This window comes from Tenrec ecaudatus, chromosome X (assembly GCF_050624435.1).
Source record: "Tenrec ecaudatus isolate mTenEca1 chromosome X, mTenEca1.hap1, whole genome shotgun sequence".
Taxonomy (NCBI): domain Eukaryota; kingdom Metazoa; phylum Chordata; class Mammalia; order Afrosoricida; family Tenrecidae; genus Tenrec; species Tenrec ecaudatus.
This window is the reverse complement of record NC_134548.1, coordinates 120,336,534-120,353,122: the sequence shown is the minus strand read 5'-3', so window position 1 is coordinate 120,353,122 and position 16,589 is coordinate 120,336,534. Positions and strand designations below refer to the sequence as shown.

At 43.2% G+C, this 16,589-nt stretch overlaps 1 protein-coding gene across 1 annotated transcript in view; it reads right to left on the bottom strand.

Moving 5' to 3' along the window:
- Window positions 1-3,354: 3,354 nt before the first annotated feature.
- Window positions 3,355-16,589, bottom strand: part of GUCY2F (guanylate cyclase 2F, retinal) — a 133,488-nt gene continuing 120,253 nt past the window's right edge. Inside the window, exons 15-18 of the mRNA XM_075539225.1 lie at window positions 14,139-14,237; window positions 10,655-10,749; window positions 3,532-3,620; window positions 3,355-3,442 (exon numbers count right to left, since the gene is read on the bottom strand). Coding sequence (XP_075395340.1) covers window positions 3,355-3,442; window positions 3,532-3,620; window positions 10,655-10,749; window positions 14,139-14,237 — 371 coding nt within the window. The remainder of the gene's footprint in view (window positions 3,443-3,531; window positions 3,621-10,654; window positions 10,750-14,138; window positions 14,238-16,589) is intronic.

The window sequence follows — 16,589 nt, the reverse complement described above, 5'->3', positions numbered from 1 at the left end:
CTCACTTATTTCTTGTCCAGGCAGAACAATGTGTTGAACTGGAATGAGTTTTTCCCTGGTCTTACCAAGAGAAAATTCAAAGCTTGGAACCCTTTGCTCCTGGATGGGAGAAAGATAAACAGTAAGTATACTTTCTCCATCCCAAGTCTTTCACTGGGTCTTAATGTGAAGCATCTTAAACCCAGTTCCACCAATCTACTCCACGACCAGCTTGTACATTGCTAAACTTCCCGAGACTGTGGAACAAATAAACATTATTATATTGGTCAGGTTTGCATAAGTAGGCATTGCCGGTGACAAGTTTTGGAGGGGGTTGTTTTGTTACAAATGTAACAAAAAAGTTGGGGGTGAAGGTCATGGTAGTATAAAGGCAGTCCTCAATTTACTAATGAGGTGTTTCCTAACAATGTATACGTTGATGATTGGAAACTCGGAATGCCTTCCTCCATAGCAGTGTATTCCATGTATGGTGGTCAGGTTTCTTGGCCAGGCCACAAAGGCTGATTCAACCCACATGTAGCAGGGCTGCATTAGAACTCTACCAGGGTTCTCAGTCTGAGAGCAGAGGGAAAAGGCTGTTCTCTCCCCACTTGGAGAAGGGGGTGATGGTGCAAGGAAAACCCACCACAAGCATTTCAAAGAGGTCATTTCTAAACAGACGTTTCCAACCTCACACTTGGTTTTACCCTTCTCTCATCTCCCAGGGCCCTTGCATCCAGCAATCTAGTGCTCTTATTGTTTGTGTCTGCAGAGTACTCACTTCTGAGCCGTGGAGCCACCAAGGGCATGATGGTCCATTAACACACAGATTAAAGCACAAAAGCTACTAGGGCCGGGATCAGAGGTTGAACCCATGTGTTGCATACACCTACTGTCCGTAGAATCTTGTCCCATATCAAGGGAGTGTGGAGGACTAAGTGAAAATGGTCCAACTACATCCATCCTCATGTGTGAAAAGGGCAAGCGAGCATACAGCCAGCGATGCGGAGTCTGCTGCTGCAGTGTCTTCGGGGGAAAACATGAACATTTCGCTGGACTATATGGGCTCTTATTCAAGGCTGCTGATGCTTGCAGTGTCTCTAACTCTGCTGAAGAGAAAACGCAAGAGCTTCCAAACCCTTTTCTGCAGTGTGTGTGTGTGTGTGTGTGTCTAAAGATATGTGTGTGTGTGTGTCTAAAGATATGTGTGTGAATTCCTTCCCACAGAAAAGAATGTGATGGATATTGGTGACTGTGTGTCCCAGCTGCTTGCCTGTTTTTGAAGGTCAGGAGTAAAGAATAGAGTCAGGCCCAGGTAGTAGTAACTTGGGGAGTGCAAGGATTATAGAGGAGCCGTAAGCTCAGTGTAGCAACTCTACTGAAGTGTAAATGTGCATGACAAGGCAAGACCCCTGGGAGACATGCACCAATGAAGATGCCTTGGGTTTCCAAGATAGGAAAAGCGCAGAGATTGACAAAGCTAACAGGGGCTAACGGGAAAATCAGGGTGGCAGGAGCACAGATCCCTTGGGTAAATGGTGTTCGAATTGTGATTATCCTGGAAGGTGCTAGAGGAATATAAGGGAGCAGGAATATGCGGGGAGGCCCTACTGCTTACTCCCAGATTTTGTGATTTCCAAGCTCTTACGGTGAATGAGGTGAAGACTTACAGAGCAGATCATCAGATTGACATCCAACAAAGCTGACACACTTGGTGACCCCTCATTGATTGCAAACCCTTCACTTTGCCCTCAGCACTGGTCCCACTTCCGCCCGGTGCTTCCTATTTCCTTTCCACTGCCTTTCCTAACCCTCTGAACTGTGTTGTCGAGTAAATGCTGCCATATTTGTTTTTAAATGGTTTAGTATTCTATAGGGCTGAGTTCAGTGACCTGAAGGGTAAGGGTTAATAGTCTTGGGGTGGGGGGAGGGAATGTCCCACCTGTCTCTTTCCCACTTGTAAGCTTGGGCTCTTAAGATTCTGAGTTTTGTTCTGCACTTTTCTTCCATTTTATCCAAGACTTTCTACTGTGCGCCTTTTCAGAGCACTAAGTCTCATAAAAGCAGAGTGAAGAAGAGACTGAGAGAGGTACCAGGAAGCAATGTCAGCGATAGAAACAAACAAGCACAGCCACAGAGTCTCTTCTGACTCATCACAACCCGATGTGGAGTCCCTAAGACTGAAAAATCTTCATAGGAGCAGACAGCCTCGTCTTTCTCCCATGGGACAGCTGGTAGGTTTTGAACTACCGAGCTTGTGGCAATCAGTCTAACCCATACCCGACAGTGCTGCCAAGGCTCCTTTCAGAGCTATTGATGTGGGGAGGATTCTTGATACTTAGGGTTCAGAAACCTGCCCTCCTAGGAGGCGAGGCGAAATGAGGGAGGTTGTCCTGGATTTAAGCATTCAGGGCCTAGTCTTTCTTATTGCAGTGGCTGATTTCTCAATAAGCAAAGTAACCACAGGCATATTTGTGCTTACTTACTAATCTGTAGTGAACAATTTCACATGTCTGTTTGTTTTTTTGCCACATCAAAGATTCGGATTCTAGGTATGGCTGGCACCTGTCTTTCTCCCAACCTCACAGCCACTGCCTACAGCATCAAAGTCTCTTTTCAAATGTATGTGCCCAGACAAGGTCAGAGTACCCAAGAAGCAGTGTAGGCCAGAATTGACTTGTCCTTATTTACTAAGCTTTAGTGAGCAATTTCACCAGGCTTTTACAACTTTCTATGCAAATGATGATGGGAGCATATGTGAAAATGTGCTTGATACACTGGTTGAATGAATTGGGATGAGATGCAAAAGCCCCCAATAAAAGTATTTTATTTTTAAAAGTGAAAATGTTTACTATAGATTACCAAGTAAGTCCATTGGTATTTTACTTGTAGAGTACTTGGCCCCTGTTTTCTTGGTTGACAATGCCAACGTCGCAAAGGATCACACGCCCCCAGATGAAATGATGTATGCATCTCTTCCAAGATGATCTCAGGAAAACGGGGTAGGCACAATATTGCTGTGTTGCTGGGACAGATATAGGTCTCTAAGGGACTGAAGTGGCTCTCAATGTGGGCCAGGGACTCAACAATGACACAGGTGCACCTGCCTGACAACTGTTAGCCGGCCTTGTTAGCATTGCAAGGGGTTGGAGGCAAGCGGCTCTTCCCAAGCCAGGGCAGCCAAGCCCCTGCAGTGGCAGCTTACTTACTCTGCCTGCCAACAACAAGGTTTTCCCAGCTCAGTGGAGCTTGGAAGTTCACCAGTTCCATCATATTCTACCAGCAGAGTAGTGTAGACTGAGACTGGCACTGGTGACAAAAGGAGGCCCAGCTTGGAAAATCTGGTGAGCTCCTGAGCTCCTGCCGGCCATTATCTTACGGTTTGTCTCTCACCAGCTGCCTTTCTGCTTTCCGTTTTTGGAAGATCGCAATCTCCACGGGTTGAAGGCCATGGCCCGTTTGCCTGCGGGGCAGGGGAGACACAGCAACAGTCAAGAGTGTGTGACAGAACACAGCATAGGAGGTCTCTGATTAAGTATGAACTTCACTTACCCATCTTTGCCCACTGGTGGGGGCACAGGAAGGGGCTTCGTGAAGCCTCTTTTTCCAACCAGCCAGAAGGTCTCTTCTGTGCCTTTTCCCTATCAGAGAAAATATGGACAAACTCAAATATGCTATAAGCAATTTTCCTAAAAAAGTCCTTCTGCTTAATCGGGCAGACATTCCATTTGGCTCATTGTCACTATTCTCTGGCCTCTTCCTTCCTACGCGACTTCCTTGCCATCTGTACCTTAGGCTCAAGCGGGCTTTCCATAGACTGCCAGAGCAGCCACATGACAAGTGAACACCATTCCAAGCTGTTATCCAGATGTTATGCCTAGTTACCACCATGCAGCTCCAGCTTTTAGAATGTGTGGACTTGGGGTTTCATAGTATTCAAACATCTGGACGCACACCTGAAGAGTTTGTCATTTTTACACTGATCTTATTTCATTAAGCACACCATTGTTTTTTCTTTGTAGAATAAAAGGCTAATTCTCTCAATAACACTTCGTATAGGATATATTATATCTAACATATATGTCATGTAGTATTGTGATATATAACATATATCACACGCAACATATTATTTATTACATGTGCTATATGTAATACAATGTACATTCAAGCCTACCCTCATGCACACTGTACTATCCAAAGGCTTTCACAAAACTCAGAAAGGAACCAGAAATGGAAAGCACACTATGTAACTTGGATTTTTAAACACAGGGCATTCTAGCTGCTTTGGGAGATCTACATTTCTTCAGGGTTCTTTTCTTCCTGCCAAGGTATTCTTTGAGGCAGAGAGCCCAGAAAGGACCCTATCGATAGCCTGGGGGAATGAGGTGGCTGTGAAGAGTCATACCTCTGTGAAGGAAAATAACAAATCTCAAAACAGACTCAGAATGACCCTACAGGACAGGCTAGAACTACCTCTAAGTGTTTCTGAGACTGTAACTCTTCATGGGAGTAAAAAGTTCCACCTTTCTCCCCGGGAAGAAAAAGGGGATGTCAAATGTGAGAGGCTAAGTGATGCCCCCAGAAGATCCAAATTCTTTGCCCCTGCTCTGTCCTCCCCTCTTTCCAATAAACCCTCCTGTCAATATGCTTCTCTTGCCAGCTTTCGATTCTCTTTTGTATGCCCTCCACTTTCCTCCACTCCATGAGGAAAAAATATTTTTTGCTGGGACTGAGACAAGTAATGGAATGTGTTTCCACCTCAATCTAAAAGATGGCTTCACACTCAGCAGCTTTCATTTGAAACGGTCCTAAAATGTTTAACTTAGAAATTCCATTTATGTTTGGCCCCTTTAAATATCAAATCTATTGTTCTTATTTTAGATCACCTTGAAATTGTCAAGGATTTCATCTTGCTTGAATCCACAATCAATGCTCATGGAAGCATCAGTCAAAAAATGAAACAACGCATTGCATTTGGGTAAACCTGCTGCACAAGATCTCGTTAAAGTATTGAAGAGCAAGGATGCCACTTCAGAGAGTAAAATGTGCCTGACTCAAACCATGGCATTTTCAATGGCTTCATGTGAATGTGAAAGTTGAACATAGAATAAGTTGGACTGAAGAATAGATGCATTTGAATTATGGTGCTGGGGAGGAAAGTACTGCCAGAAGACCAAACAGATATGTCTTGAGGAAGTACAGTCAGAATGCTCCTTGAAAGCATGGATGGCAACACGTCATCTCATGCATTTTGGACACGTATAGGAGACCAGCCCCTCAAAAAAAGACATCATGTTTGGTGAAGTAGAGGGGAACGGAGGAAGAGGAAGCCCCTCAATGAGGTGGATGGACACTGGCTGCATCCATGTGCTCACACAGAAGAACAATGGCGAGGATGGTGCAGGAGTGGGCAGTGTTCTGCTCTGCTGTCCACGGGGTCACTAAGAGTCAGAGCCAACTTGAGGGCACCTAACAACAACAACCTAACTACAATAACAACAACTGTCATAACTAACGCCTTGACCACCAAAACCTTGACGCGTTTTGCAAGTATTTGTTTCAAGCCTCCAAACAAACCTTCCATTAGGCAAATAGGGAGAGAATATCGTCACAGCCAAATCTCCATTAACTGGCAATCAACTCACCCTAAGTTTCAAATCATTATGCTGTTTGGGTCTCTTCTGTGCCTTTCAAAGAAAAGAGAGACTTGAAAATATACTTGCATCATTCATTATTTGGATTTATTCCACAAATATTTACCCTTGTTGTTCCAAGGCTGGGACTACAGTGATGAATAAGACATGGGTCTGTCTTTAAGGAGTTCACAGTACATGCAGTTAAGTAAAACAACCACCAAGCCCAAATTTGGGTCCAAAATATATGAAGCCCAACTCTTTCACCATCAAAGCTTTCTTTACCTCACTGTACCTAGCGCAGTGTGTTAGACAGAAAAGTTACTCAGCAAATAATCAGACATTTTCATGAAAGGGAAACCTCAATACCTTAGCACGTGGGATGTTCAAGGCATCATTGAATCTAAATTTGGTAAAACTTATGAGGAACCTTCAAAAAGGTTATGAACATGTGAAATTGAAAGATAATGGAATTGTGCCACAAAATTTTTGAAGCTAACCCGTACCCTAAAAGTCCAAACTTGAGGATCCTAACCTCCAGCCTTATATGAATGTTTATCTTGACACCTGTAGACCACCACGACAGCATGCCAATCCCCAAGGGATCTTTGTGGGTGCCAAGAGTGTCCATATATTTAGATAGGTCCTGGGGCACACTAGGATGCCAACACTCATGGTTATAAAGGAATATGGAAGTTTTATGGACGTAGGCAAGCTTCCAAATCAAAGGGTATGCAGGAAAGCTGCAGGGGCTTTCTTGAGGTTTTGGAGGTCATCCAGAAGAATTCTTAGAATCCTAGCTCTCTCTTTACTCGCTCTACTTCCAAAATTCGACTGAAGGGAAAGAGAGTGTAGAAACAAGTATGATAACAACAAAACCTAAAGCAAACACTCTGACCCAACATCAATCTCTGGGAAGTCCCCAAGGCCCCTCAAATAATAGCACCTTGCTTTGGCATAGAACTTTGAGGACACTGTGACCTCTCCTATCTTATTTAATCCTCACAATAACGCTCAACGTGAATTATATTTTTAAAAGTGTTCTGCAAAGAAGGACGTTGATTTTCACTGAGAGATGAAATGACTTATCAATAAGTAGATAGAGCTTGGATTTGAACTCAATGATACTTGATTCCAGTTTTTTAATGTTTTTCTCTCCACCTACATAGCCTCTCCAACATACTGGAGCCAAGGGAGCAAGTCTAGAGGCCAAAAGGCAACTGTTGGAAATTTACAACCCTGTGATTGATGAGCTTCCTGCTAACCATATGTCCAAAGAGATTGGAGACATTGAAATACAGAGAGGATGCTATTAGGTTCCCAATGTTACACATTGAGCCATTGATGGGCAAGAAATCAAACCTTCTGACCTCCATGACTCTGTCAATGCAACCTTATTTTGCCTCAGCTCAATTGACAGTGTCTGTGTTAGCAGAGGAGGTGCATGAGGGTGTGCCCGCACTCCTGGTCACACATATTTGTTAGGAGTGGGGGGTAGGGGTGGAAGAGGTTGAGGAAAGAGTAGATATCAACCAATAAAAGAGGGCTAAGGCTTACAGACCTGATCATCAAATAGCACCCAACCCCAGGATTCAAAAACAAGCTCAGAAAATAGCCACCTCTGCCAAGGACAATGTAAATGGGCTGGAAACGATACTTTGGCAAAGTCTCTCCCGCATGTATACCTACATAATAGACAAGCATACCTGTATACAAATTCTCAGAAATAGGGCTCATGTAACAGAAACTGCAATAAAATAACTCCTCGCTAGCCCATCTCTCTGTCCACTCTCACCTTCAACTGAGTCCATTCCAATGCATAGTAACCCTAAGGGACAGCATAGAACTGACCTTCTGGGTTTCTGAAACTGCGCATTTTTGTAGGAGCCAAAAATCTCTTCTTTCTTCCATGAGGGATCTGGTGGTTTCAAGGGCTGACCTTGTGGTTAACAGCACAACACATAACCCACTATACCACCAGAGCTCCTCACGAGACCCTCAGGAAAGAAATATTGAAAAAGCAGACTTGGCCTGTTAAACACTGGCCATTGTCCCATGTATTGCGCAAGAGGTGGTCGCAGTGGGCAGCGGCACAGCTTCTTTATCTCTATGTGAGTCCTGCCCCAAGTCTGTCAGCTTCCTTTTTTTCTGGTTTCTGTCTGCTTCTCCCCCAAGTTCTCAACTGCCATATGTTCTTTACTGCAACCCACGTCTTTAATCACACTAAAAACATTTTAAAGTGCCATCACTCCTATGAAGGAGGGGTGTATGTGTGTGTGTGTGTGTGTGTGTGTGTGTGTGTGTTGTGTGTGTGTGTTCCCATGAGGGTGGGCACTTGCAAGTGGTCAGGGATAAATGGGCAGTTCCATTATTACTGGATCTAAGCCTCAAGCCCAAGGAAGAGGGTTTTATGGAGAAATTTCAAGCATCAGATGACAGGAAGGAGAGAATGCTTCTAGATTTCCTTGATCCTTTGCAATAACTAACATCTGCCTGACTAAGAAATGGTCCTTCTGCCGCATGCAAGAGGCACTTTGCTTTTCAGCAGCACAGGGCAGATAGAGAGTGAGGTATAAATGCAGAATTTCTGAAGTATGCTGGGGGTATTTTCTTATTAAGAATATATTCCATGACACCAAAGTAGTGATCTCAGGTCTCCTAGCCCTTAAAATGTAATGTATAATGCCTGCCTCTGGCAATTGAGGATGTGTTATGAATTGAATTGTGTCCCACTACCACCGCAATATTCCCCCCAACCGGTGTCAAGTTGATTAGGCCATGATTTTCAGTATTATGTAATTATCCCCCATGATGTGATCTGATTTTACTTATCCTATGTGTTGTAAATCCTAATCTCTGTGGTTTTAATGAGGATTTAGTGACAATTATGTTCACAAGGTAGGATGTAATCAATAAGATTCGGTTGTATCTTGAGTCCATCTCTTTTGAGATGTCAGAGAGTCCACAAGCACGTCGAGATTAGGGGGACCTCAATACGACTACGAAAGAAGAGCCAGGAGCAGAGCTCATTCTTTGGGCGCAGAGTTTGTGCAACAGGAACTTCCTCGAACCAGAAAAAGATTAATTGGAAGATACTAAGGACCCTCTTGAAGTAGATGTTGTAATGGTCCTTGAACTATCCAAATATGTGAGTATTCCTGACTCGAATGGGAGGGGCTGGGGGGGAGTAATAGAAACTGTGGGATTAGAGACGTCATTTTCCTTTACATTTTTGAAAGAAGCGCCTCTTTAGCACTATAGCTTTCCAAGGTAGAAACCTGTGCCCAGCAATGCCGAGAGGAAAATGCCTCAGGTAACCAAGGGACCTTTGTCTTCCTCTGCTGAGAAATGACATCGAAGTATCGCAAAAGCCTTGGGTGATTTGATTCACTAACCAAGTAATATCTCCAAGCCCCATCATCTCACTGTCAGAGTTCTCCGCAGAGGTGGGAAAGGAGCTTCTGTCTCCTTTCCCATCTGCTGAAATATATTAAGAACCTACTGAAAAGGGCAAGCTAGGACTAGCCAGAAAAGGAAATGAGCAACTAGAATCAGACTGTAACTTCTGAACCCCAGTGGCACGAAAGTTGCCACCATTCGAGAATATCAATGACTGGAATACATTGTACATCCCTCAGGGTCCAGCTTTTACTTTGCCCCAAAATAATCACTGAGGGAAAAATAAAAACACGTTTCATGAAGCATCTTGTCATGGTGTAAAGGGCACGAACCAGGAAGGCAGGCTTCCCAGGACCTGGCTTGATCCTGCCATCAGTTGACAGCATGGCCTTGGTCACATTGTTTCACCCTCATCTGAAAATGAGCGAATTAACCAATCAGATCTCTAGGGCTTCTTACAACTGGGGTGGCCAATGTACAGGAGCTCACCCAGAAGCAGATAAGTAGAAACCAGCAGAAACAGAACAAAACAGAAACTATTCTAATCCTGCATTACAAATCATGCAATAACCCTAAAAGAATTTTTTAGAAAATGTTTGTCTTCTGTATAAATAAATGTAGCTCCCCTTAGACCTTGGGGAGGAACTGTAAAATTTCTATGGTAGCTGTGGGTCAAGGGTGAATATAAAACGTCCTCAAAAGTGGTTACTGGGAAGGGGATAAAAACCCAAATGTATAGAAATATCCAATAGGTAGTTAGTCTATTTTGCCAACTAGCCCAATAAACACATGTGGGGTTAATTGAAGGGCAGAGGGATAAATGGCTTGGTGGGCCTCGCCTTTTGAGCTCTCAGGTCTCTTGCTTTCTGATGGTCGGACCAGGATGCAGCTGCCTTAGCCAGTTCCCTGCTTCAGCTGGCAAAGCTCACTTCCTGCAAAACATCCTTGAGGAGAAGTCACATGGACCTACCCCAATGCAGCCCTGGGTGCTGGAGCAGCCATGTGGAGACCCCTGCCAGTGCTGAGATGCTTACACGTTCACTGACTGGCTTTCCTCCTGCATTCGGCATCATAGCATCTGCTTTGTGTGATGGGGGAGGACTTTGTGGATTGGTGTCGGACATATGGGTTAATGGGTAATTTTGGACTTGTGGGCTTGGGCAGCACTGGGTTGGGATGTTTTCTTGATGCACACTTAACGTTTGAATAAAACTCTCTCTTATCCATGATTTTCTGTGGATTTGTTTCTCTAAAGTACCCAGACTAATACACCCAATATGGTAGCCTCCTGAGCAGTTTCTGTCACTGCCAAAGAGTAATCAATACGGAAGTTGGACAACGTAAGTAAGTGGGCAACATATCAGAAAGTCAAACTCTGGGCTGTTCTTCTGGAGAGAAAGGTCCTACTCATACTCGGAAAAGTGCTGAAGACGTCTCATTGATCCCCAGCATGGTCATAAGAGAAGAAAACAGAGCTCAAAGGGAACCACCTGTTCGAACCCTCAAACATGGCTTGCGGAAAGTCTGCCTAAATTATAGCTCCAAGTCTCAGTCTCGCAGATAAACTCTTTCAACAGATCCGAGCCTCTCCAGGAATAGGCGTGTCCAAGTGGTTTGGCTCAAACAACAAAGGGACATGATACCTTGAGCTCTGTCTCTCCTCGGAGCTCCACTTCATAGCCCTCACTCAGAGCTTGAAGAATTGTCACAGTGCTGTGACTGACATGAATGCGGCAAGCTGCAAGAGAAGGCATGACGTGAGTTTGGTTCCTGTGAGGTAGAATCAATGAGACAATATTGATTAATAAAAGCTCCCATTCCTAAATGAGCTAAACCCTCACAGAAGTCCTTGCAAGAGAGCGGGCTATTCTGGGCTTCACAGGACCTTGTCCTTTCTCACCAGGCCCAAATAAGACGTGATCTATAACACCTATCAGCCTCCTAGACACTATCTTAGAGGAGAGGCCATGCAATAGCAAGGTGTTAATTTAACTCCAGGGTTGAGATGAAGAAGCCGGCAATTGCCATTGGGCTTTCCACTGAAACGTGACCTGTTTTAAAGAAAGTTTGGCCCCAGCAGTTTCTCTCACTGACTTCTGCTACAAGTGAACTTCTAACTGTTGCGTAGCCCCACTGAAAGACAAAAGGGAGTTTTCCCACACGTATCTAATCCAACTTTTCTTAATATTGTGAGACTTAAAGCTTCAGTGTGAAATACCCTAGGACTCGTGGCAATCAAGAGTTTGTAGAAAACCCTGGCGGCACAAGGGTGAAGTGCTGGGCTGAACTGAACTCGAAACATGGACAGTTTGAACCCCAGTCACTCCACAGGGAGAAGATGTGTCTGTCGGAATCTGTACAGATTTACAGCCTCGGACAACCTGCGGGGCGGTTCGACTCTGTCCTCCGGGTTCAGAATTGACTTTGTGGCGATGGCTTTAGGTCTTGATTTGGGGGGTTTTGTTTTGGTTTTTGGTACATTCATAGCTGCCCTTTGATTGGGTACATATAGCTGTGAGCAGATAGGAATGCATCTTCTATTCAGTGACCTCAACCTGGGATAAAAGTTGTACATGGATAACGATAAGAAAATAAAACATTAAAAGATTATTGAGATCCAAAATGCAATTTTTTGGTAAAGAACAATAATTTGTTATCCATCATAAGATCTTCGACCTTCCTGAAGTAGGTTGGCTTATGAAGATGACATGAGATTGAGTCAAGGTTTATTCTAACACGTGCTTGAGAATATCTCTCTTTTAGAACCGAATATCTTCTGAATAGGAAGTTGTGGCTGAAAAGGGTCTTACATTCCTTAGAGCCATGTGCCAAGCCAACATGTCTGTAGCCCAACCTCTGCATGCCATCTCACTAGTAGCTGGTCTTTAGTGAGCCTTTGAGTAGAATAATCCTACTAGTGGAAAACTCATAGCTGAAAAGGAAACAGATAGTCCATTCCACTCACCATACAATTACGTGGTCAGGAGGGTCACTTAGGGGTGAGTCACTAGTCCCTCCCATTCTAGAACTTCAGTGGATTCAACTGGTTGCGTAGGACATACTTATGAAATGTCTTTTTTATACCGATTTAGTACAAATCCTCATGGGGGAAAGATGAAACTTTATTCCTGTAAAGAGTCACAGGCTCAGAAACCCACAGGGACCATTCTACCCTGTCCTATAAGATCACCATGAGTCAGAATTGACTCACTCACTGGCTGTGAGACATCACACCGTGGTATCATAGCTCCTATGATGTTACAGGGTCCCTTTTTATAGACCTTCAAACAGGGGTGGAGGTCAATGCCATATTTAGGAAGCGTTCGCTTCCAGAAGAGTACAGTAACTGGCTCATTTAAGGAAGATACCACCTTTGTATGCACGTTTGTATGGATTCTTCACACAGCCTTTCTTGCATATCCAGTGCTTACTAAACACCAGATGTGGGTGATTCACCCCATTTTGTTCTTCCTAGCTGATCCCTGGAAAAGGGTGCTGCTTAAATCCCAATCAATTTCTGCCTTAAACCCTATATTTCTAATGTGAACATGTGGTTGGGTTTCCCTGGTGCAAACCAGAATATGACTTCAATCTTCTTCAAGCTTTCATCAGGCCAGAGCACTGTGCCAAATCTGCATTGCAGTTCCATGATCGATTTCACTGCATCTTGGGTTGCATCTCTAGAGCAATGTCATATGCAGAGTCAGATGCATGCAGCAGGTCCTGGATGACGACTTATCTGGCTTCTTCCATGTGTGTGAAGTTCGAAGACTTTCCCAGATGTCAGAAAATTTATTCTGACAACAGCTTCTAAGTTCCGTGCTGCCTCCTTAATCATGGCTCCTTAGGCTAGATTGACAAAGACTAGACCCATTGTGCAAGCCTGTTTCTGCACATGAGTGATGGGGATTGGGGTCAGGCAGGGCACCACCCACTGTGCTACAGGCCACCATATCATCAGGGACTAGTTGGAGGATATGGCTAACGTTTAGGAAGAGCTGATCTTGCCTAGTTGCTGCCAGAGCTCAAGCTGCTAAGGGCTTAAGTATTTTCTTTTGTTTTTAACAAAATCCATGAAAACCGTAGATTTAATCAAATGTTCTCTACACTTTTTCGATAACAGCATAAACAAATTGCTTTGTTTAACCATGATGTAGGTAAAAGGCACATTGAGAATCTAGCGTAGCCTTTGTAGTGGCAGTATATAACCTGGCAGTAAACAACCAAGGAACAGTTGAGCCAGCAGTTTCCCAGCCACGGATAAATAGCAAAACAATTTGCACAGCGTTCTTCTCAAGGCAGAGGGGAAGAAATGCTGTTGCTGATGCCATGCCTGTTTTGATACTAAGGGGTTTACAGACAGGCAAGTTAGTTAATTATTGCAGAATTCTAAGCGCCTTAGGTTGAGGGATTAATGCCTGGTAAATTCAAGGGGAGTGTTTGGTGAAGCCAGGATCCCTGGTGGCATAGTGGTTACAAGTTAGGTTGCTAATCACAAAGTCAGTTGGAAACCACCAGAAGCTCTGTGGGAGAAAGATGGAACTTTCTACTCCCATCAAGAAGGACCATCTCGGGGCACAGGGCCAGTTCGATCCTGCCCTATAGGTTTCTTGGACCTGACTTGGTGCTTGTTTGTGGTTTTTTTATTTGGTAAAGCTTAACTAGTTCAAAAACGGAATAAGAGCAGCAAATAGCAACCAGTTGGGTGGCAGCTGCCTCTAGGTTTGTCTCCTTAACCTGTTGAAAAACTGAAAGCATCAGCCCCTTATCTAGTTCTTTTTTTCTTTTTCAAACCCACTAGCCTGGTATATATCTATATTCCCTAAAGGACCTTTTGTATTGTTTTGATCACATTGATTGGCTAAGGTTCAGTGTCTCTTAGCTACAGCTCTATTTCTGGAAGGAGAAAGGTACATGTTAAAGCCAACAACACCCCCTGCTGGTTTGACCATTGGAGACCAGGAAAATGTGTGATACATCATTTTAACCTTCTTGAATCATCTTTTATTTTTCCTTTAAAAACATTAAGACCTCAAGGACTCTGTTATAATTCCCCTGCATCTGGGAAGAATCACTTTCCATACAGCAGGAAGGTACCATCTTATCCTTCCCTCAGTAGGTACTCACGTAAACCTGTTGATTCCATCCTAGAAGCAGTGTTTACGGTGTCTCCAAACAAGCAGTATCTAGGCATGGTGAGGCCCACCACTCCAGCCACAACCGGTCCTAGTGAATAGTGGGTGGGATTACAGTCACCAGGTGTGCACACAAAGCTAATAGAGGAACAGTGCAAAGGGAAGGGATGTAGCTTCATGAATGGATAAAAGCTCCCATGAAATAGCTCTGGCAATATAAAGTCTTATAATGAGCAATGAATACTTTTCCCTATCAGAAAGTGAGTTTATAATTGTGCAGGTTTATATCTCTGTACCACGTAACTGTTACACACAACATGTGTATCAGAGACAAATCAGTATCATATCCAAACCAGATAGGTCTGGGTAAGGACTCAGAATCCAAACATAGATGCACATGTGACTCATTCTTGAGCCTTAGGGTGGAAAGAGGGCATCTCACAGGACAATCTGTCTCTCAAACTGGGTCTACCAAGAGAATTATCCCTAAAGCAGTTCAAAACTCTGAAAATCAGTAAGAGTTGTCTGCCCATCATCATGTTAGGGGCTTTGAAGAGCACTGTTGACAACTCGAGAAAAGTTTCTGATTTCCCTGAGGGTGGTGCTCAGGGGGTAGACAGGACAGGACAAAATTCAGCAGCCAACCTGCAAAGTTCAGGAGTACCTAGAAAGCTCTCTACCTTCACCTCTCTGGTGTCCGCTTTATTGCCAAGCTAAACATTTGTACTCTTTCTCGAAATCATAAAAGTAATTCTGTATTTTGTTTCTACCGTTTTTTTCCTGCTGAGAATAAATATAACTACAAAATATGTTAAGAAATGGTTTTTAATGTTTTCTCATTTTGTTTCTTCTCACTCATTCAAAAACATTCCTTGAACACTGAGCTAGGCACCAAAGGGCTTTTGCTTTGTTTATTTTTGTTTTGTTTTTTTTAAGGAGCACATGTTCTCAGTTTTCCAGGAGTTTATAGTCTAACTAGAGAGTGGAGACTCCCAAAGAGGAAACAATTCAACAACAGTTCAAAACAATATATCATTGAGGCAAGATAAATAGAACAGACAGAAATTCTATAGTAGTTTAGAGCAGTGGTTCTCAACAAGTGGGTCGCTACCCTTTGGGGGTCGAATGACCCTTTCACAGGGATTGCTTAAGACCATCGGAAACACATAAATATTTCCAAATATATAATTACATTTTTGTTGTGATTAACACTATGTTTTACTTATGTTTAAGTATGTCCAATTTGTAACAATGAAAATATATCCTGCATATCAGACATTTACATTGTGATTCATAACAGGAGCAAAATGACAGTTATGAATTAGCAACAAAAATAATTTTATGGTTGGGTAGTCACCACAACATGAGGACCTGTATTAAAGGGTTGCAGCATTAGGAAGGTTGAGAACCACTGGTTTAGAAATTGGGGGACCATTTATTAAGGCCTGACTGACTAGAGATGCGTCTAGTGAAGAAGATAGAATTCCATTTGAATAGTGATAAGCGGGTCGGATTTGAATAGAGAAAAGAATGTGAATCACTGTTTTATGGTTGGGACTGAGCATATGCTCAAATGGCTTTCCTAGTTCAGGGAGGAGAGGAGATATTGGAGGCAAGGTTCATTTAAGGATCTGAATAAGATGGAGGACATAGAGTCATTGGTGACCTTTGAACAATAAGACTCCGTGATGCAAGTGGGGTTGTTTTTTTCCTTGTATTCTAAAGAGCAACATATACAGTGTATTGAAAATTGCAGGGAATAAGATCAAGGAAGTCTTAGGTAGCTAGGTGTGACTTAGGAATTGAGGTGTAATGTACTGGAAAGGAGGTGAAGATGAAGGGGAAAATAAGGGGGTGGGGTAAAAGAGAATCATTACAAAACAACAGATTTGGATGTCAGAGGAATTATCTTGGGGAAATCAGCATGGACTTGTAAGTTTACGCTGATTTCTTGGGGGAAATGGCTTGAAGTTTGATAGATGTTGAATGCAAAATGTTGAGGCTCAAACATAACCACAATTGTGAGGATGGCGCAAGACAAGACAGTGATTCATTCTGTTGTACGCAGGGTCATTATGAGTTGGAATCAACTCAAAGGCACCTAATAACAACAAATAACACGAACCATCCAAGAAGATATGTGCTGATTGGGGTTGAAGAAGTAAAAATAGTACACAACTGAGAGAGGGGTGCTTTTCTTTTTTCAAGTTAAAAACAAGTCTCCTATAAACTAAGCATTCAGGATATAAACATGATTAAGATCAGGTTCCTGCAATCTAGTTTAATGCAAGGACAGAGAAGTGCACACAAGTAATGCTGACTGTGAAGGATTTATAGAAAAAGGAAAGAAGATATTGAAATGAACCAGGCCAGAGATGATGATGACTTGGACATGAGTATCAAGCAGTGACAAAATAGATGTAAGAAACATTTCAAAAGGTAA